This window comes from Brachypodium distachyon, chromosome 2 (assembly GCF_000005505.3).
Source record: "Brachypodium distachyon strain Bd21 chromosome 2, Brachypodium_distachyon_v3.0, whole genome shotgun sequence".
NCBI classification, from domain to species: Eukaryota; Viridiplantae; Streptophyta; class Magnoliopsida; order Poales; family Poaceae; genus Brachypodium; species Brachypodium distachyon.
Window position 1 is genome coordinate 6195973 of NC_016132.3, and position 21193 is coordinate 6217165.

The 21193-nt window shown below is 51.1% G+C and overlaps 2 protein-coding genes across 10 annotated transcripts; both read left to right on the forward strand.

The window, feature by feature from the left end:
• Window positions 1-1391: 1391 nt before the first annotated feature.
• On the forward strand, window positions 1392-3929 carry LOC100839079 (tRNase Z TRZ3, mitochondrial-like). 5 transcript variants are annotated; one of them, XR_002963041.1, is made up of 6 exons: window positions 1392-1834; window positions 2550-2639; window positions 3167-3211; window positions 3319-3339; window positions 3465-3544; window positions 3632-3770. XR_002963041.1 is itself a non-coding variant. In XM_014899151.2 (6 exons), the coding sequence occupies exons 1-5, from the start codon at window positions 1475-1477 to the stop codon at window positions 3474-3476; spliced, it is 528 nt and encodes a 175-aa protein (XP_014754637.1). In that variant the 5' UTR covers window positions 1392-1474; the 3' UTR covers window positions 3477-3508; window positions 3632-3774. The 5 variants fall into 5 exon arrangements, 4 of the variants coding, with proteins under 4 accessions (XP_014754637.1, XP_024314365.1, XP_024314364.1 ...); XM_014899151.2 differs by having other exon boundaries at window positions 3465-3508; window positions 3632-3774; XM_024458597.1 differs by having other exon boundaries at window positions 3285-3339.
• Window positions 3803-19815, forward strand: LOC106865415 (tRNase Z TRZ3, mitochondrial). Of its 5 annotated transcripts, none has more exons than XM_014899145.2 (6): window positions 3803-4316; window positions 4759-5021; window positions 5565-5703; window positions 5791-5838; window positions 11045-11107; window positions 19359-19815. In XM_014899145.2, the coding sequence occupies exons 1-6, from the start codon at window positions 4284-4286 to the stop codon at window positions 19665-19667; spliced, it is 855 nt and encodes a 284-aa protein (XP_014754631.1). In that variant the 5' UTR covers window positions 3803-4283; the 3' UTR covers window positions 19668-19815. The 5 variants fall into 5 exon arrangements, with proteins under 5 accessions (XP_014754631.1, XP_014754635.1, XP_014754633.1 ...); XM_014899147.2 differs by having other exon boundaries at window positions 3806-4024; XM_014899146.2 differs by lacking the exon at window positions 3803-4316 and adding an exon at window positions 4323-4653.
• Window positions 19816-21193: the final 1378 nt, after the last annotated feature.

Below are 21193 nucleotides of genomic sequence, written 5' to 3' on the forward strand. Positions count from 1 at the left end.
TGACCAATTCATTACCAACATCCAAACATATCTTTAATGTTTTTGAGCTAACTCACACAAGCCAGATAATTTTCTGAGAAAGATCTAGATGCCCACGGGAGCTGATCATTGGAGAATCAGGAGCAAGGAGCTGAAAATAAGGACCCAGAGCTCTCTGTCAAGCAGGGTCTAGACTAGCACTTTATTGCATTGAAAACGTATCTATTATTTAACTATGTCTATCATTAAATCTTTTTATCATATGTTGCAAGAAAAATGTCGTTTCTTAGCAGCACTAACTTTTGTGTCTATGCATGTTGCAAGGGTGATGCTTACAAGATGACTCATCAAGACACGTGCTTCGATCACGATAACAAAAATGGCAATGAGTCTAGGATACATGTATTACAAATATATAATATATTCCTTCATGAGCGACCACACAAATGAAATTGATGACCACAAGCGACTCCCAAGAGGGAAGGTTCAAGAAGTTCTGCAATAAATAAAAGTTTTCTGGCACTATTGTTGGTGGTGCCAAGGAGACATCGTTCGCGCCTTTGGTATCTTTAAGTATTTCTTCTATATTTTTAGTTGAAACTATTATGTGCAGTTAGTGGGGTTTGGTTGATCGTGTATTTCTGTGTACGGGGATGCCGGATGTGGGTAAACGTTTGTTTTTGTTAGTTTGAAAACTTACGCTTGGGTATTTTGCAACTCACTGCATACTATAGAAAACTCCATCAAATCAGTTGGGCATGTCATGGTTTGGTTGGAAGATTGATGAGTAGTTATAAGCCTTTTGATTTGTGTCTCTCCAGGATGTTCATGATTTTTTTTTTGAACTTTTAAAGAAACAGAGAAAGAGAGAGAGGCTATCATGGTCACGAGAAACAATCCAAAACAACAAATGTGCATAGTCGTGGTTGTTTGGACCATGGAGATGAGATGTTGGAATAATCATCTTCAACAGTCATGATTGACTGCAAATTATCGGGTCCCCGTGAAATAGAACCTCTCAATGTAGAATGATAGTTGGCTCTGATTGCAATTTTGCAAAAAATGAAAAATGTGCATTTACTCATTAAAAACGATGTGTTGAAAAGGAGGTTACACAATAAGAACTTGCTTGGCTCCATCATTCGTGTCTAGATTCCTGAAATTTATTTTACTCCTATGAACCGACTTTTTTGGCTGACACAATATTAGATACATGAATTGAATATGGAATTATGTCAAATCAAAACCACACCTGCTCTCCTATTCTTTCGATTCATCTCTCATTTTACAAATCTCCGTGCGACGGACAAATATGAACTGTAATTTAAATTTAACCAAATGGAAACCTGCCAAAAATTGAAATTCATTTTATATCTCTACAAACCCAACAGACGGAAAAGGGCGCCAGCTCGTCGGTCTCTCTCTCTGTCTCTCCCTCCGGTCTAAAACCTCAGAAACCGGGATAAAACCCGACCCTAATAGCAAGCCCTCCGCCATGCCGCAAGTACATTCCCCTCTCCGCCGCCTCCTCCCTCTCTCCCAAACCCTAGCCCCGGCCCCTCTCCTCTACCTCTCGCGCCGCCTCTTCTTCTCCTACTCCGTCTCCGCTACCCGCTCCCCCCTCCCCCGAGCCGCCGGTCTCCGCCCGCTCGCCTACCGAGTCCAGGCCAGCCGCCACAACCTCCGTCTTGCGAGCAGCACGCTCAGGAAGGAGCCCGAGGGGATGGCCACCGGCGGGGACGCCGGGGTGGCGTTCAATAAGACGCGGGCGGAGGGAAAGGACGGGAGGAAGGACAGGAGCATGGAGCTCAAGAACCGCAGGGCCATCCCCATCAGCACTACCTGCTACGTGCAGGTGAGCTAGACGCAAAGATGACTAAACTATGTTGTATTTGCTGGGTGCAATTCATTTTATAGCTTATACTGCTCTGTGTAAACCAAGTGCCTTTCCCCCGCAAAAAAAAGTAAACCAAGTGCCTTCCGAAGGACATAATGTCAAACAGTGTGAGAGAGCATTTAGTGCTCAGAGGATTTATGAATTTCTATGGTCTTTACATGCCGTCCTATTTCTGTAGTAGGTTGAGAGTACGCGCTGTCACGAATTTGGAATATGCTTGCTTCAAAAGGAGCCTTGGGTTTCAGCAACAACATTTTCGTTGCTGTTATTGTTCCCGAACAGGCTGTAATGGTCTAATGGTTGGTATTGATAAGTTAAATGATTGAGACTTTCTCTTTGACTAAAGGGGGCACTTTGCTTACAATAATGATAACTGCATTACTCGAGTATAATTTGATTCTATCTAGCAACCTTTAATTGAACCACTCACCGATCTTTGAGCATTGGTCTATCTCTGTATTTTTTAGGAACAAAGTGTTGGTGAAATCCTTCTTTCAGTTGTGTTGTGTACTTGTGTTGTTGAATGTTGTCAAATTATCAATTCCACAAGGGGACACACTGTCAATGTTATCAACCACTAAATCATCACAACATTTGGTTCAAAACTTAAATGCAGGAATATTGTTGTGTTATATGTTTAATGATATGATCTTGTGTCATTCTTGTTGTGTAGATACTCGGTACAGGAATGGACACTCAGGATACCGCACCTTCAATTTTACTATTCTTTGATAAGCAAAGATTTATATTTAACGCTGGTGAGGTATGATCTGCTGAAAGAAGATATCCTTTTATTTGAAGATGCTAAAAAGCTGTTGTAAGGAACTGTAAATCAACTTCTGCCTTTTTTTCTCTTTCCTGATGCAGTTTAACAAAGATGTATGTTTACTGATCACTGCATCTGTTGGGGGCGTGCTGCATCATCAAACATTAAACCTTATGTAGTCTGTAGCTCTTCGTTGCTAAAATGCGTCCTGTCCTAATAGGTGACTTCTAAGTGTGGATACATGCATATATACGAGATACACCATTTTTCTCTGAGTTGTATAATCATTTGTGGCTAACCTGCTTAACTGGTTCCGTGGTTGATTGGAATGCATAAAGTTGACTCGTGAGCTATAATTTCCCCATGTAGGACTGCATATGTAGTAGACTGCAGTTGAGTTTATTTCTAACTCTTCAATTTTGCCATACATAAGCTATGATTAACTTATCAATACAATATCTTTAACAAATATAATCGTTAACATGTTTCTAAACTTACTCCAATTACTTCTTGCTATCTAACAGGGTCTTCAGCGTTTCTGCACTGAACACAAGATAAAGTTGTCAAAGGTATGTGATGCCCTCGCCTGCTATTTTTTCCTTCCGTTTTAGTAACATCCTCAAATATATCTCTACTTCCCAGACTGATCATATCTTCTTCACACGTGTGTGCTCAGAAACTGCAGGAGGCCTTCCAGGTATTAAAGTTTCTTATTTTTGTGAGCTTGTCCATGTATTGAACTTTTAAGTTCGATGCACTGATGCCCCAATTTCTTGACATAGATTTGTGTTATTTTCATTTTCTTCTTCTTGCTTAATGTAGGCCTGGTGCTAACTCTGGCTGGGATGGGAGATGAGGGCATGTCGGTGAGATGAAATAGTTTATATATTGCTTTCTGTCCAGTACTGTCTAATTGCCGATGCTCATGTGTTCAGTTAGTCTATTTGTTCAAATTGGTTATAATATTATCCCATTTAACTGCAATGCAGGTGAATATATGGGGCCCTTCGGACGTTGATTTTCTAGCAGGGGCGATGAAATCTTTTATCCCAAATAGGGCAATGCTTCACACACACACAGCTTTGGTGTGGAACGCAATGCATCTTCTTCACAATCTTCAGATGCTACTGTTATTATTGATGATGAAGTAGTTCGTATATCAGCAATGTTTGTCAAACCGAGGTACCATAATGAAGCCGGTAGCTTGACAGATATCAACTCGAAGCCTGGTGATACTGTTATAGTCTATTCATGTGAATTGGCAGAAATAAAAGGGAAACTTGACCCTGAGTAAAGCTGCTGCCCTTGGTCTTAAGCCTGGACCAAAGTATCGTGAACTTCAACTAGGGAACTCAGTGCGGTCTGATCAATTTGATAAAATGGTTAGTGCCGGTTTGCTAAGCTGCTGAACTGAATTTTCTCAAACTGGACTTTGACAGGCTCATGGCCTCTCCACATTAGTGACAGATGTCACTTAAAGGGTTTTTCTCTATTCACTGGACCTCCTAGCTCTGTTGCAGGTCATGCAGACCTGGGATTAACTATCCCGTAAAAGTTCCCAAAATATTTTGTTATGTAGAGCAAGATGTGCTCAACCTGGTTACAAATTTCTCAAAATTTAGCTCTGCGGATAGAGATAACATGAAGACAATTCTGCTGACTCGAATCACAAATGTAATTTTCATATTTTGGTCATATCATCTGTGCTATGAATCTGAGGTCCAGCTTTGGTGCTAGGTGGATCACTTGTTGCATCTAGTTAACTAATTTTTTTGGACGTTTTGGGAGACTATCAAGTTCGGTGGTGCATTGGGAGGGTGCACTTGGGTGGCTTCCTGTTACCTTAATTTCATGGCTAATTCATCCAATTAGCCTCCTTTAAGTATGTTGGGCTATTAACCCAACATTGTCACAAAAGGAGAGGAAATATTAACCCAATCAGCGTTGTTTGGTCATGTTCTTGTTTAGCCTAAAGGCCTAAATGGTGCAATTCAAGTGCTTAGGCTTTAGGGTAATTTAAGCTTCTGATGCAGCTATACATATTGATTGCATGTGGCACTTAACAAACTAGATTGATTTCCTGTTTAAAGTTTGTTTTGTCTGACATAATTAATAGGTTCATCCAAGTGATGTTCTTGGCCCATCAATTCCTGGACCAATCGTACTTCTGGTGGATTGCCCTACACAATATCACATGTGTGAACTTCTTTCGCTGCAATCACTTAGCCGGTTTTATGAAGATTCTTGTCAAACAGAGAATGCCAAGAAAGTAAATTGCATAATCCACCTAGGTCCATCTTCTGTGACAAACACTGTTGATTATCAGAACTGGATGGAAGTTTTTGGCACCACACAGCATATCATGGCAGGCCATGACAAGTAAGGTTCAGTGTCATTTTCCTTTTTGATATATGGTTTTAATTTACCTATTCAGGTTTCATCTTCATTGATGCCGCTAGACAATCAGCAGTTAGTTCTACGCTTACAATAAAAGCAACAAATTTTACATGGTTGAAATGTTGGATTCAGGTTGTGTGCATGTGTTAGTTCCTATAGGATTTTTGTAATGACTGCATCTTGTGAATTTTCATGTACTCATTAGATCTACTTATCGTTGCTCTGATTTCATTCTCTTAAATTGGGAGGTTTAGAGATTTATTTGTCCAAATTCATTAGTGTCTACAGCTTTTTTTAATGACTGCATCTTGGGAATGTTTTATTCACTCATGCTATCCACTTGTTTATATCTTTGATTCCATTATCTTGTAATCTTTGAGGATTAGTTCTTCAGTTCCCCCAAACTTTTTTTTAGCAATGTTCACCTAACATTTATGGTGTCTTACTACCCAAGTATTATTCTTGTACAGATGAATGGCAGTGCTCATTTATGATGATGATTTCCCTCGTTTTTGACACTTGCAGTAAAAACATGGAAATTCCTATCTTGAAAGGTAGTTCAAGGATATCGTCGTGTCTTAATTTTGTATGCCCTCAGCTCTTCCCATCCTTTGGATTCTGGCCCGTGGAACCTGCAACTGATGTTGATTTGGAGGAAAATAAGGTAAACTCCAGTGATATAAGAAAGATCATAGGTTAAATGTTGAAAGATTGCTGCTTGTAAACATAAACCCTCTAATTGTCTTTTCAGAGTACTTCATCCCAAACCTGTGAAAGTGTGACGGCAGCAAAGCTGAAGGTATTCCGAAGTCTACATCTACACTATTATTGTGTTAATACTTGATATTTGGGTATTTCTATGTTAGTTTCTTGCTTACATGAATAAATAGTCCCATTTACTGAGGAAAAATGATGTACTCCCTCCGGCCGGAATTACTTGTCGAAATATTACATGTATCTAGACACTTTTTAAACATAGATACATCCATATTTGGGCAAATTTGAGACAAGTAATATGGGTCGGAGGGAGTATCTCTTTTTTCCATTTCACATGAAAGGAAAACTTGTTTTCGTGAAGTGCAAAATAAGTACTTACCGTTTTCTACGTTCAAGTTGTTTTATATAGGAGTATCAACGTTAGTGTTTTGTCGTCTTTTAGTTTCATCTCCGTCCATATGCTCAACTGGGGTTGGATAGAGCTTCTATTCCAAGCTTGTGTACTTACGAAGACATTGTAGATGAACTTATTTCTGAGATTCCAGAGATTAAAGAAGTTCCAGAACAGATTAGGAAGTTCTGGCAAAGTAATCTTGAACAAAAAAGCACAATACCACCACTTAGCAAACATAAGCTGATGGTTGAAGAGCCATGGATTAATCAAAACTCCTGTCTCCCTGGTGTTTTAGATGAGCAAAAAAACTCAGATAAGTTTCAAGATGGCAGTAGTTTGAGAGAAAGTGGTTGGAGAAAGCGCCCAAAGGGCAATCCAGAGACCCCCTATTGTGTTGAGAATGCAACAAGAGAAGATATGGAAATTACATTTTTGGGTACGGGTTCATCCCAGCCTTCGAAGTATCGGAATGTTAGTTCCATATACATTAACCTGTTTGCACGAGGAGGTATGCTTCTGGACTGTGGTGAAGGAACTTTAGGGCAGCTGAAAAGGAGGTTAGTTCCAACCAAACTTCATTAGAAGGTTGCAAAATCCTTCATGCTAATTATATTCATAATACAATTGTGTGTGCCATAGGTTTGGTGTAAGCGGTGCTGATGAAGCTGTAAAATGTTTGAGGTGCATCTGGATTTCCCATATTCATGCTGATCACCGTACTGGTGTGGCTAAGTTCTTGCGTTAAGGTCAAAATTGTTAAAAGGTGTTCCTCACAAACCATTGCTTGTGATTGTACCAAAACAACTCTTGAGGTTTCTTAATGCGTATTCAACACTTGAAGATCTTGATATGCAGTTCTTAGACTGCAGACAGACTTTAAAGCCCAGTGTCGTAGCCCGGGGCTTAGACACGGGGGATGCTGGGCACCCCTTTTTAGGTTCGGCAGTGGGCGATGGGGATCGCTCCGGCGAGGCCAATGACGAGCGTAGCAATGAACAAGCAAGTTTACCCAGGTTCGGGCCACCCAGAGGTGTAAAACCCTACGTCCTGCTTCTGAGTATGTATTAGCCAATGAAAAAGTGTTTATAGGTTGCCGGGGGAGTCCCCGGACGGTCTCTTCCTTTTTGCTAAATGGCTATTTACTATTTCTGGACTAAATCTCTATGAATAGTAACCCAGCTAGAGTCGACCCTTTTGACCAGTGGCCTCGGTCCTCCTTTTATAGTCAAGAGGATACCACAGGTGCTTGCCTTTGCTGCACTGGCATGCATGCACGGTACAAAACACTGTAGCTAGGGCGATATGCGTCCTAGATTCACTGCGAGCTACTCACTGTAGGTTGACTAGACAGGAAACCACTTCCCTGTCGGAGCATTTAATGCTCGACTTGTGCCACACTTCAAGCTCCGACTAGCCCTGCACAGAAGGAGCTTGTCGGGCGGCCACGTGGCGTCTACATCCTGCCTGCACCGGGCACCGGCCCTGACGTAAGCGCCTACGTCAGGAGACACTCTCCCCGACAAGTGAGCTTCCAGGAGGGCATCTTGATGGGATCTTCACGCTGTCATCCGGGGTAACCCCCGCAGCCCGGCTAGTCCTGCTCCAGGGCAACCCCCTTCCCAGGCTCCTGTCGGGCTGGTGGCTTCCCGGGCAGCTCGCACTGTGCTACCCAGGGTGCCGTCCTTGCGGGGAGCAAGCGAGGCGACTCACGCGTTAAGCAACGGTGGTACACCGGGTGACACTGGTGCGACAGTAGCCCCCGGGCGTGGCCGGCAACGCTTGTTCCCGGGTGAAATCATCCTTGGTTGGCTGCCGGGCTACACCCTAACCGACGCGTGGGTCCTAAGTCGTTGCGGGTTCCCGACCATGTGCTGTTCAAGGGACTCCGTCGTTACGGGCAGAGTGGGGGGGGGGGGCGAGATTTCCGCCCTAACCTTCCCCATAATTGCGGGTGGTTAAGGCCACGTCGTGCATTCCCCTCTTAAAACACAGTTATCCCCAGCGCACCCGTAGGGTGCGGGATGTGACCGTTGCTCAGCGCTAGGGTGCCATAAAACCCCGTCGCTGTGCTGGGGGGCAATCACTTAGACCCCAGTCGTTCCTCCTCATCCCCATCCCTCCTCGCGCCCCTAATCCTGCTAATCGCCACCCACATTCCCCATGGCGCCCAAGGTCCCCAAGAGGGGGAAGGGTTTCACAAGCTCTGCGGGTGACAAGGGCAAGAAAGCTCTCAAGAAGCCCCTGTCGGAGAAGGAGCAGAGGAATCGGGAGAAAGGGCCAAGCGGGCCTTCTTCAAGCCCGGCTTCAACGGTGAGGGGGTCGACAAGATTCGGCACGCCGTCGCCACCTTGTTCAACGAGTACGGCGAGACGCTCATCTTCCTTGCCGGCGGCGACCACCAAGACAACGACTTCTGGGTGTTAGCCCGCTTCATTCTAGTTGGGTTCGTGCCTCCGTATTCCCTTTTCCTCCATGCTCTCATGGCGGCGTACCAGCTCAAAGTTGCGCAGCTCCACCCCACATCTCTTTTCCTTCTCGCCGTCTTCCAATTTCTCTGCGAGGGGTTTGTCGGGGTGATGCCGTTAGTGGCGTTGTTCCGCCATTACTTCTACCCGCGCATCGAGCAGACGGGAGTGATGTCGTCGGGGGTCTCGTTCCGCGCCCGCGACAAGATGAAATCGGAGTTCATTGTGCAGACCGACAAGAAGATCGAGAAGGAGTGGCGCGCGGACTGGTGTTGGGTTCGCGTGGACGAGCTCGACAAGTTTCTCCATACGCCCACCGAGCTGCCGGCGAATAACGGCAGCTGGCTGGACCGCTACGGCCGGGACGCGGAGCTCCTTCCCATCGTCAAGAAGATCAAGGCCCTGCGGCTAGCTGGGCTCACCGATCTGGACCCGAAGTTCTTCCTCCAACTGCACCCGAAGTTCACGGCCATGCACGAGTTCGCGTCGCGCACGATTCCATCCCGATTTCTCCGCACACGAGCCTCTACTCCCGAAACCCCGCGCGTCATCTTGAGCCCCACCCTTTTCTCCTCCTTTTCCCCCAACTCCACGGTCGATTTCGCACCTTCGGCACCGGAATTTCTCGCCGGAGCAAACCTTCAGGCGCACCGTTTTTGCGAAGCCGCCACCGCCCCGGTGAGTTCCTCGCACCGGCAACCCCCTCATCCTTCTCCCCTCTCTCTCGCGCACTGTGTGACGCGTGCCGTTCTGTTTTTGGAGCTTCGCAGCGCCCAGTCGCCGGCCGCCGCCTGTCGCACTAGTGGCACCCGGGGTACCACCGTTGCGCGATGCGTGGGTCGCATCACCGAGTTCCCGGGAAGGCATCATCCCGGGAAGCAGTTAACGTGCTGCCCGGCAAGCCACCAGCCCGGGGGGGCTAGCGGGGCTTCGGAGAATATTCCCGCCTGGACACCTCCCGTGAAGCCACTTGCCGGGAAGGGGTTCCCGGGCGCAGGCTCCCGTCGTGAGGGCGGGGCCAAGCAGGTAGAGCAGCGGCGCCACGTGGGCGCGCGTCGGGCATCCAGTGCGCAGTTTCGCCAGGGCGAGGAGTGAAACACATGGCGCATTTAATGGGCCGACAGGAGGGAAGTTACCCGTCTAGTCAGGTAAACAGTGGCTGTCCAGAGCTAGTTCTTAGGCCTTAGGCCCTTAGCTGAGGAGTTAGCACTCATGCGTGCCACCGGCGCACCGAGGGGGAGTTGCCCAGCCTCCTTGCTCGCCACTTGTAATGCATGCACCATGCCACCTGTGGTATCCCCTTGGCTATAAAAGGAGGACCCTCGCCGACGGTCAAAGAAGGAGAGAGAAAAAAAAGGGGGGAAAATGGGAAAAAAAAGGAGAAAAAAAAGGAGAGTACCCGGGAACTCACCCGGCCACTTGTAAAACACTCGGTTTTGCAATAATACGAGCTCAGACAAGCAGGACGTAGGGTTTTCCACCTTCGGGTGGCCCGAACCTGGGTAAAAACGTGCATGCGTGTGTTCCTAGCTTGCATGCATTCTGGGTGGATCACTTTGCAGTTTGCGTACGCCATCGGCCACGCCGGCGATCGTCGGAGCGATCCCCGACGCCCTTGCCGAACCTAAAAGGGGGTGTGCCGACACGCCCCCGGTGTCGGAGCCCCGTGCGACGACACCGTCGGCCGCCCGACGACCGTCCGCGCCGCCCGCGCCCGTCGTCCGACCGCGTCATCCCCGAGCCGTCCCCGACCGCACCGACCGCGCCGCCGGTAGCCCGCCCCGGTGAGCGAGGGTAAACCCTAGCCCGAACCGGACCGATCCCGTCACACCACGTGGCGAAGCATGTTAAGTTAATTTTCGGCCGAAATTAAAATAGCACTTTTGCAGAAAAGTCCTCGGTTATTCAAAGCATCATAACTTGTAAACCGCTTGTCCAAAAATTATGATCCGCACCTTTCTGGAATCCTCACAACTTATAGAATATTTTGGCACAGTCCAATTTCAATTTTGAACAACTTTGTCAGAAGCAAATTACAGAATGGTTGAATATGGTTTAAATTTCAAGTGAATTATTTCAAAATGGTTTTGAGCATGTTAGCTTGCTGTAAAATTATTTAAGCTTGTTTTTGTCCATTAGGATCAGAAGAGAAAATATTTTACGAATGACATGACCCTACAAGTTTAAATCTTGCTCTATGTTGCAAAACAATAGAATCTTTTAATTTAAATCCTATCCCAGTTTCATGCATATTAATTACTCTTTGAGGTTGTATATTCTGTCAAAATCATTTGAAAACTTTTCAAAACAGAAACAAAACTTGTTACATTAGAAGTAACCAAGTGTGCATCATCATGGCATATGCATCATAGCATGATTTTTTGTATTGAATGTTGTGTTTATTGTGTGTATGCTTTCTTTTATTTTAGATTGCGTGGATTGTGAACCTTGTTGTTGCGAAGAGTGAGAGAACTACCACAACCTTGGACAAGGCAAGTTTACTTTGATCATTCTCCTAAATATTTTTACTATGCACTAATTGTTTTATTAGATGCATTAGGAATATTACTCGTACCTCTATGCTAGCTATAAATCTCAGGTAGTATAGTTTATCCTCGCCATTACCTTGCTACCAAATTTCCATCGATTGTAGTTGAATGCTAGGCTATGGTAGTATCGTGGGGGAAACAACTATATTATGATATCGTTATGCGTTTGGATATATGAAATGTTTAGTTAGATCTACGGCAAAACAATTAATTCAATGAACCATCCTGGGTGGGCTGCTTTGAGGATTTTGAGGATTAGCGGCGTCAAGTCTATTTCTATGGATCCCACAGTTGCGTCCGCCGCGGGGGAGCTGGGCACAGGAACCCCTTCCGGCTCCTCCCTCGTCCCCGCGTCCTCGGCGTCAGAGCCAAGGTCAACCACCACCGTGCCCTCTCTCGTCGTGGGCATGGTCGGGACTGCGACAAAGGATGGAGTCAGAATTCAGAAACATGATGGGTTGCCCAGCGATAAACGCAAGGGGGCTCTAGGTGAGTACCTTGCGGGGCCGCCAAACTTGTGGGAAGAACTTCCTCCCCTCCCGCTCCGGCCGCTGTCGCCGGGCCGCCTGTTGCGGGCTGGATTTTGCCTGTGAGTTTAGAAGGCGGCACAATTGCAGGTAAGCGGACGGGATTAGCGTATGCCATGGGATCAAGGAGGGGATAAGTACCCGCTGTCGGCTCCTCTACTGGAATTGGGACGGCGGTAGGCGCAATGGCGGCACCGCCGCCCCCCGCGCCGGTCGGGTCGGTGCTGGCGCCGGCCCGGGTGCGCGTCCTCTTGCTCTGCGCGGCGGGTGGCGAGTCGGTTCGCCCCCTCTTGCCGGCTCCCGACGGGGTGCAGTCTTTCGGAGGGTTGAGTTTGAACTCGAAGCACCGGAAGAGCCCCCGCTTAGGCGGGGCCGTGGGAGCCTGAGGAGTTGCTGCGCTCCCGATCACCATGGAAGCCGCCGCGGCTCTGGCGGCCGCCGCGGCTCTGGCGGCCGCCGCGGAGGTGGCCGCAGCCGCAGGCGCCCTTGACCTTCGTAAGATCGGGGCGCGTCATCATCGTCCTCCTCCTCGTCCGCCATGGGGATGACCACCTGGGTCCCGGCGACTAGGCCCGTCTCTTCGTCGGAGGATGGGACGTCGGGCCAGCTGACCTCCGACTCTCCCCCGCTCTCCTCGAGCGCCCGCTTCCCGCGGGGTGCAGGTGGAGGGGGACGCGGGGTTCGAGCAGGGGAGTCGACCATTAGCCCTCACTCGTTGCAGGGCGGGTAGGCAGCGATGATATCGTGCAGTCCCAGAACGCCGACGTGGAGGGAGAAAACCCCCGGCGGCAGCTCCCTGACGGGGACGTCCTCACCGGTGATCCCCTTCACCCACGTCTGGATGGCCTTCGGGTCCACGCCCCCGTGCTGGAGGCGTGTCCTGTCCCCGGACCCCGTGTACATCCACACGGGGCGGGAGCGAAGCTGTAGCGGCATGATGCGCCGGCTGATGTAGGGGCGCGCCATGTCGAGATCGTTGAGCCCTGCTAGCCGCAGAGCCTTGATCTTCGTGACGATAGGGAGGAGCTCGGCGTCGCGGTGGTAGCGGTTCCGCCAGGTGTCGTTGGGCACCGGCAGCTCGGTTGGCGTGAAGATGAACTCTTCGGTTTCCTCCACGCGAACCCAGCACCAGTCCGCCCGCCACTCCTTCTCTATCTTCTTCTCCGACCGGACGATGAACTCTGATTTCATCTGGTCGCGGGCGCGGAACACCACCCCTGATGACATCGCCGCTGCTTGCTCGCTGCGGGGGTAGAAGTAGTGCCGGAATAACGCCACTGACGGCATTACCCCGACGAACGCCTCATAGAGGAACTATAAGACGGCGAGGAGAAAGAGGGATGTGGGGTGGAGTTGCGTCACCCGGAGCTGGTACGCCTCCATGAGTGCATGGATGAACAGGGAGTATGGAGGGACCAACCCGGCAAGGATGAAGCGCGCGAACACCCGGAAGTCGTTTTCCTGGTGGTCGGCGCCGGAGGGGAAAATGAGGGTCTCCCCGTACTCGTTGAAGCGCAACGCGACGGCGTGCCGGACCTTGTCCAGCGCCTCGCCGTTGTAGCAGGGCCGGAAGAAGGCGCACGAGGCCCTCAGCTCCCTCCTCTTTTGGTCCTTATCCGAGACGGGCTTTTGGGAAGCCGTCTCGCTCCTGCCGGCTGCAGGCCTCTTGGAGCCTTTCCCTTTCTTAGGAGCGGGGGGCGCCATGAGAGATCTGAGCGGAAGCTGGCCGGAGGCATGGGAGCGAGGAAGATTGGAGACGAAGGGGAAAAGCTGGGGGGCTAAGTGTTTGCTCCCTAGCGCAGAGGCGGGGTCTTATAATGCCCCGACGCCAAGCAACGGTCGCGCCCGCACCTTACGGGTGCGTTGGGATAATTACGCCCTAAGAGGGGATAATGCAGGGCGTGGCCTTAACCACCCGTGTTTAATGGGGAGGTTAAGGCGGAAATCTCGCGCCCATTACTCTGCACGTAACGGCAGAGCCCTTGGAGCGGTGCATAAGCAGGGCCCGAAGTGGCTCGGGACCCACCCGTCGGTTAAGGGTGTAGCCCGGCAACCGTCTAGGGAAGGTTCTACCCGGGAACAGGTGTTGCCGGTCCACGCCCGGGGGCTACTGTCGCACCAGTGGCACCCAGGGTACAACCGTTGCATGATGCGTGGGCCACCCCGCTTGCCCCCCGGAGGGATCGCACCCCGGGCAGCTCCGCATGAGCTGCCCGACAAGTCGCCAGCCCGGCAGGGCTTGCCGGGCTGCGAGGGTTGCCTTGCAGGGCAGCAGGAGAAACCCCGCCTAGGCGCTTCACGGGAAGTTTACTTGCCGGGGAGGGTGTTCCTGGGCGCAAGTGTCCGTTACAAGAGCAGGAGCGAGCGGGAGCACTAGCGGCACCACGTGGCCGCTCAGCGGGCGCGCTGCGCGTCGGATTCGTCAGAGACGAGGAGTGAAGCACATGCCAGCATTAAATGCTCCGACCAAAAGGGTATTCCCCGTCCTTTCAGCCTACAGCGACTCGCCTGGGGTAAATTTCAGGCGCCAAGACCCCTAGCTGCAGGGCTATCTAATCTACATGCAAGCCAGCGCACCGAGGGGGAGTTGCCCTAGCTCTCTGCTCGCCATTTGTCACCCATGCACCGTGGCACCTGTGGCATCCCCTTCGGTATAAAAGGAGGACCCCCGCCAACGGTCAAAGGGTTCCGCTCATTCAGACCCGCACCAGCACAAGCCAAAAACAGCAAGTAGCACTTAACCAAAAAAGAGCACCCGGGGACTCTCCCCGGCAACTTGTAAACCTTTGCTTACGGGATAATAGAAAACACAGAAGCAGGACGTAGGGTTTTACACCTCAGGGTGGCCCGAACCTGGGTAAACGATCTCGTGTTCATTGTGCTCTTACGCTTCACATTGGCCTCGCCGGCGACCGCCGGGGCGATCCCCATCGCCCACTGCCGAACCTCAAAGGGGGTGCCCACGCATCCCCGGTGTCTGAGCCCCGTGCTACGACAGGATCACCGGCAAAGACGCCCTCTTCACAGAGCTGCCGTCGGGGGCTCCCTCCCTCCATGCCGGCGTCCCGGGGCTGCACAAGATTATCAGCGGCTACCCACCCTGCGACAAGTTTGGGCTGATGTCCGACTCCCCCGCTCGGGCTCCGTGGCCCCCTCCACCCGCAACCCGAGGGAAGCGGGTGGCCGAGGACAGTGAAGGAGAGTCGGAGCTCAGCTGGCCCGTCCTCGAGTCCTCCGGCGACGTGGCGGGTCAAGTTGCCGAGACCCAAGCGGTCCTCCCCGTGGCGGCGGAGGAGGAGGACGAGGACAAGAGCGCCCGCAGCAGTGGCCACCTCTGCAGTGTCCGCTAGCGCCATGGCGGCTCCCGCGGCAACCGGGGGCGCGGCAACCCCACGGGTGCCCACGGCCCCGCTCAAGCGGGAACTCTTCAGGGGCTTCGAGTTCAAGCTCAGCCCCCCGAAGGACGGCACCCCGACGGGAGCCGGCAAGAGGGGGTGAGCCAACTCTCCACCCGCTGCGCCGAGCAAGAAGCCGCGCACCCGGGCCATCGCCAGCGCCGACCTACACGTTGGGGATGCACGCCATCGGCGCTGATGACAAGGTCAGCGCCAACTGGTTCCCGATGGTCCTCAAGGGATCGGCGAGAACTTGGTTGCTCAACCTGCCTGCCGGGTCCCTAGCCTCTTGGGTGGACCTACGCGAGCAGTTCGTGAGCGCGTTCCAGGGCGGCTACAAGCGCCCGGGAACCATGGCGGAGCTGCACACCGTGGTGCAGAAGCCGGGAGAGACGCTGCGGAGCTTCGTCAACCGCTTCTCTAGTCTCTCCTCCTCCATCCTAGAGGCGGAGGCTGCCGCCATCATCAACAACTTCGCCATCAACGTCCGCGACCCCAATATGCGGGAGAAGCTGAGCACGCATCGGATCCGGACGACGCGGGATCTCTATGCCTTGGCGCACAAGTGCGCCATGGCCAAGGAGTGGCGCTTAGCGCCCGAACTCGCAGCTAAGGCTGCCGCGAGCCCCGCTGAGGGCTCGCCGAAGAAGAGCTCCCGCAAGCGCAACGGGAAGCAAATCCTCGCCGCGGAGTCGGGGCTGCCTTGAGGCCTATGAAGAAGGCCTCGCTCGCAGGCTGGTCTGGCGGCAAGCCGGGCGACGCGTCTCGCTGCCCCATCCACGCCAACGCAACCCACGACGCACAGGATTGCCGCATCCTGCAGGGTATCAAGCAGAGGCGCGAGCAGCACCACGAGGAGCGCTGAGCGGCCGGCGCCTGCTTCAACTGCGGCGACATCGAGCATCTCTCCCGAGATTTCCCAACGACCCCAGAGCAGGCCCGAAGCCTGTCGGTGGGACGCATCCCTCCAGCAGGCGTTCCAAGTGCAGAACCGATACGTTCGACAAGAGAACAGACAGCTAAGTGCATTATCCTAGGCGCCTAGCTTTCTAATCTCGACGCTGGCTCGTTGGTGTGGGTTGGGTCTTGCGTGCGGCTGGAGTGTCAGAAGGACGCTTGCGGGGGGAGTGCGCTCCTCATGCGGCTTGCGGGTCCGTCCCGTAGACGCGTGCTTGGGAGTAGCTAACCCGCAAGCGGAGTGGCTCGCCGCTGCTACTTAACCCTAGGTTGGCACTGCGGGTCCGTCCCGGGTCCCTGGTCTGGTTAAGTGAGTAGCGTGCGAGTCCCCGGTAACACAAAGCATAACACATGAGGACAGGAAGGTCCACCTCACAAGTCAATTTCAGGAACAAGTACCAAGTAGAACAAGAAAGGGAAATTTCTAAAAGTAACGAATGATTACATGGGCTAATAAAACCATAACTGTTCAACTCCGCCATGGTGATGAAGCTCCGCAACATCTCCCCTTGCTTCTGCACCACGATGTGTAGCTCCGTCGTGGTTCCCGGGCGCTTGTAGCCGCCTTGGAACGCACTGACAAAATGCTCGCGCAAGTCATCCCACGAGGAGATGGATCCTGCTGGCAAGTTGAGCAACCAAGTTCTCGCTGATCCTTTCAGGACCATGGGGAACCAGTTGGCCCTAACCTTCCCGTCGGCACCCATGGCGTTCATGCCCAACGAGTAGGTTAGGAGGAAATCCTTAGGGTTCGTGGTCTCGTCGTACATCCCGAGCGTTGGCAGGGCTCGGAACTTGCGGGGCCACTCCACCTGCCGCAGTTCACGAGTGAACGCGGGGCAATCGTCGTCAGCCCCCCGGAGCACTTCGCCTTGGCCTTTGGGGTTGGTGCGGTCACGTGCAAGTTGGCGACGTCGCTCCAGGCGCTCGCGCAGATCCTCCAGCTGACGCGCGTTGAGCATCCCCCGCACGTCCGCAGGCAGGATGGTTGATGACGAGTCGACGGAGTCGTCGCCGGGCTCCACGCCCGTGCGACGGCTACCGCCAGGCACCCCACGCTCCGGCTGGGGGTTAGGGCCTGCACCAAGCCCCGCAACCGGGTCGGTGTCTGCCCTAGACTGGTTGCGCGATCCTCCTAACCGGCGGTTGGCTGCAGCGAGGAGGGCGACGAGCTCCGCCGTCCGCGCCTCGTGCGCCGGTGTTCCCTGTGGCGGCTCGTAGCGCCGCCATGAGGGCTTCTGACCTAGTTCGGACAGGAGGCACCACGTGCTCCTGCCCAGCGCTGCCGTCTGGGACGGCTCCGGTGCCTCGCGGACGATCCCGGGAGCCGGAAGGAGTTGCTTGGGAAGCAACAGAAGGATGCCGAGATGGACGTGGTTCGTCGTTGGCCCGCGGCTGCTCGACGTGCGGCTCACGATCACGAGCGACGACCCAGCTATGACTGGCCCCAGCGCTAGGCTGCAGGGCTAGCCTCAGCCAGTCTCCAGCGGAGCACAGCGGAGGCGGAGGAAGTATCACTTGCTGCTGCTGCACCCGGCAGGCTCAGGGTTCTCCTGATCCTGCGACGTCGTTGCACGTCGTGTGACCGCGTGTTTGCCACTGGGGCACCACGCGGCTCGATCCGAGAGTCGCCAGCCCGCTTAGGAGGCATAGCGACGAGTACTGTCGTCGGAGAAGGCGAAGCTGATGTAGCTAAAAACGATGGCGCTGGCGGTCACCGGCGAGCTCTCTGCACGCGCCCCCTACCTGGCACGCCAGATGTCGTAGCCCGGGGCTTAGACAATGGGGATGCTGGGCACCCCCTTTTAGGTTCGGTAGTGGGCAATGGGGATCGCTCCGGCGATCGCCAACGTGGCCAATGACGAGAGTAGCAATGAACAAGCAAGTTTACCCAGGTTCGGGCCACCCAGAGGTGTAAAACCCTACGTCCTGCTTCAGAGTATGTATTAGCCAATGAACAAGTGTTTACAGGTTGTCGAGGGAGTCCCCGGGCGCTCTCTTCCTTTCTGCTAAATGGCCACTTACTATTTCTGGACTAAATCTCTAGGAATAGTAACCTAGCTAGAGTCGACCCCGTTGACCAGTGGCCTCGGTCCTCCTTTTATAGTCAAGGGGATACCACAGGTGCCTCGGTCTGCATGGGGGACGCGCTTTTGGACACGCGCCGAACGAAAACCCTAGGCAGCTTGCCTTTGCTGCGCAGGCATGCATTCACGGTACAAAACACTGTAGATAGGACGATACACGCCCTAGATTCACTGCGAGCTACTCACTGTAGGTTGACTAGACAGGAAACCATTTCCCTGTTGGAGCATTTAATGCTTGACTTGTGCCACACTTCAAGCTCCGACCAGCCCTGCACAGAAGGAGCCTGCCGGGCGGCCACGTGGCGTCGATACCCTGCCTGCAGTGGGCACTGGCCCTGACGTAAGCGCCTACGTCAGGAGACACTCTCCCCGGCAAGTGAGCTTCCCGGGGGGCGTCCTGATGGGGATCTTCACGCTGTCATCCGGGGTAATCCCCGCAGCTCGGCTAGTCCTGCTCCAGGGCAACCCCCTTCTCAGGCTCCTGCCGGGCTGGTGGCTTCTCGGGCAGCTCGGACTGTGCTGCCCTGGGTGCCATCCTTGCAGGGAGCAAGCGAGACGACCTATGCGTTGAGCAACGGCGGTACCCCGGGTGTTACTGGTGCGACACCCAGTATTGATGATCTTCTCAGTAACGATGATACCTTGTCGGCTGTGTCTCAACTTGAAAATACCATGTTTGCTCCTGGCAGCAGAATGGAGAACTACAACAAGAAGCCTGCTAGTCCAACAAGTCTGAGGGATACTACAACTCTCGCCAACTTGAAAGAAATTTGGAGATTCTGTACAGTGTCCCTGTTGTACACTGTCCATGGGCATTTGGAGTTGTTCTGAGAGCCAAGGAGAGGGTGAGCAGTGCTGGAAAGGCTATTCCAGGATGGAAGGTTGTATATTCAGGCGACATGCGTCCAGAGATGCCACAGTGCTGATACATGAGGTGCATAAATTTATCCTTTGGATAAATAATTCCATTCAACCTGAGTTATATAATTATTCCGTACTTTATTTCCTCTTTGATTATTTCTCTTGGACTCCTCTGTCCATATGGTTGCACGTGTTTCATATTCCAGTTATTATCGACCACAAGCATCAAAACTAAATTAATCTTGCAGACATTGTATAATACTACTGTCTAGCTTTGTGATGTTCCCTTCCAATTATTTATCATGCTAAATGGCGTTAGACTATGATAATGTTGCCTATCTAAACTGTCTTAATCTTGTTGCTTCAGGTGACATTTGAGGACAGCATGAAGGATGAAGCAATCGCGAGGAACCATAGCACGACGAAGGAAGCCATTGCGGTGGGCACATCGGCTGGAGCGTACCGCATAATCTCGACACATTTTAGCCAGAGATACCCCAAAATCCCAGTCTTTGACGAGGACGACATGCGCAAGACCTGTATCGCTTTTGACCTGATGAGTGTAAACCTGGCCGATTTGCCCGTGCTGCCAAAGGTTCTGCCTCACCTGAAGCTCCTCTACAGGGACGAGATGGTTGTTGAAGAGTTGGATGAGGTCCAGGAGGCTGTCGTCTAGTGACATAGATACAAGAATGTACATTATTTTTTGACTCGGCATGATTTTTGACCTCGCAGAGCCTAGATGGTTGACCTGATAAATTACTGATGAAGCCAACAACAGTGAGCTCAATAGGACAGTGGATAAAGTTTCCTCTTTTTTTTTACCGAAACGGAATGGGAGACCCCTACCTTAATTTTATAAAATTCAGATGATAACCGGTATTTACAGAGTTTGATCATCTCTGAAAGAGAGATCATAGAAATGAGAGGGAAAAAAAAGTAAAATTAGCAAATACTTTCTCCGTTTCATAATTCTTGTCGAAATATTACATGTATCTAGACACTTTTTAGGAATAGATACATCTATTTTTGGACAAATTTGAGACAGCAAATTTGAGACAAGAATTATGGAACGAGTGATACCAACCAGGTCATTCTTCGATAAAGCTCTCGACAGCCAACTTTTCCTTGCGCTTGAGTCGCAGCTTCCAGAGTTGGATATAGGAATTGAGAAATAGGAATTTTCAAAGACTCTACAGTTTCTTGAAAGCCAAAAATTCCAGAGAATCGCAATCACTACGACCTCCCAGGCTGGCCCAAGTGAAAAGGTCTTGAGAGGAGAGGATGACATTGACAGGGAAGCCCAAAGATCTCCAAACTGCTCTAGCTCTTGGGCAAAGAACCGTCAGGTGTTCAGCAGTTTCAATTTCATTGCAACCGAACGGACAAGAGTTGAGATCAATGATATTTTGTTGAAATAGAACAACACGAACTTTAATTCTTCCTTTCAGCAATAACCAAACAAAGATCTTGCATTTCTTGGGCGCTGAGCTTTTCCAAACCAGGGGAGCAGTGGGATCCAAAATACCTCCAAAGTTCATAAGATTATAGAGGTTACAAACAGAGAAATTCTTTGAGTCGGCGTACTTCCATCGTCTTGTATCATTGGAGCTGTCTGATAGAGAAATAGAGGCAAGCATATTGTTGAGACGTGTAAATTTCAAGTTTGCAACATCTGAAGTAAGATGCCTTAAAGGAATGATCCATTGGCCATCCGTGAAGCAGTTCAAAACCGAAATGTTTGTCCTGATAGAGTGAGAGAATAAAGCTGGGAAAAGTTCAACCAAAGGTTTGTAGCAACCAAAATCAAACCAAAATGAAACTGAAGCACCATTTCCAATGTTGGCCAACGTGGAGTTCCTATAAATATCCACTAAGGCTTTAATTTGTTTCCAAGCAGCACTTCCTGCAGAAAAATTGTCCCCCAAATCCTTGTTCATTAAATGAGCTCTTCTGATCCAGTTTGCCCAAGAAGATGTGGGTTCAGTGAGCAACCGATGAACAAATTTAGTTAGAAGACATAAGTTTTGAATTTCAAGATTCTTGATGTTCAGACCACCTTCTTCGAAAGGACGACATAGTTTATTCCAAGCTACTAGACAATCACTTCCATTAGAGGTGTTTTTGCCTTTCCAGAAGAAGGATCTAGAGAGCTTGTCAATACTGGAAATAGCCCACTTGGGAAGTTTGATACAAGATAAA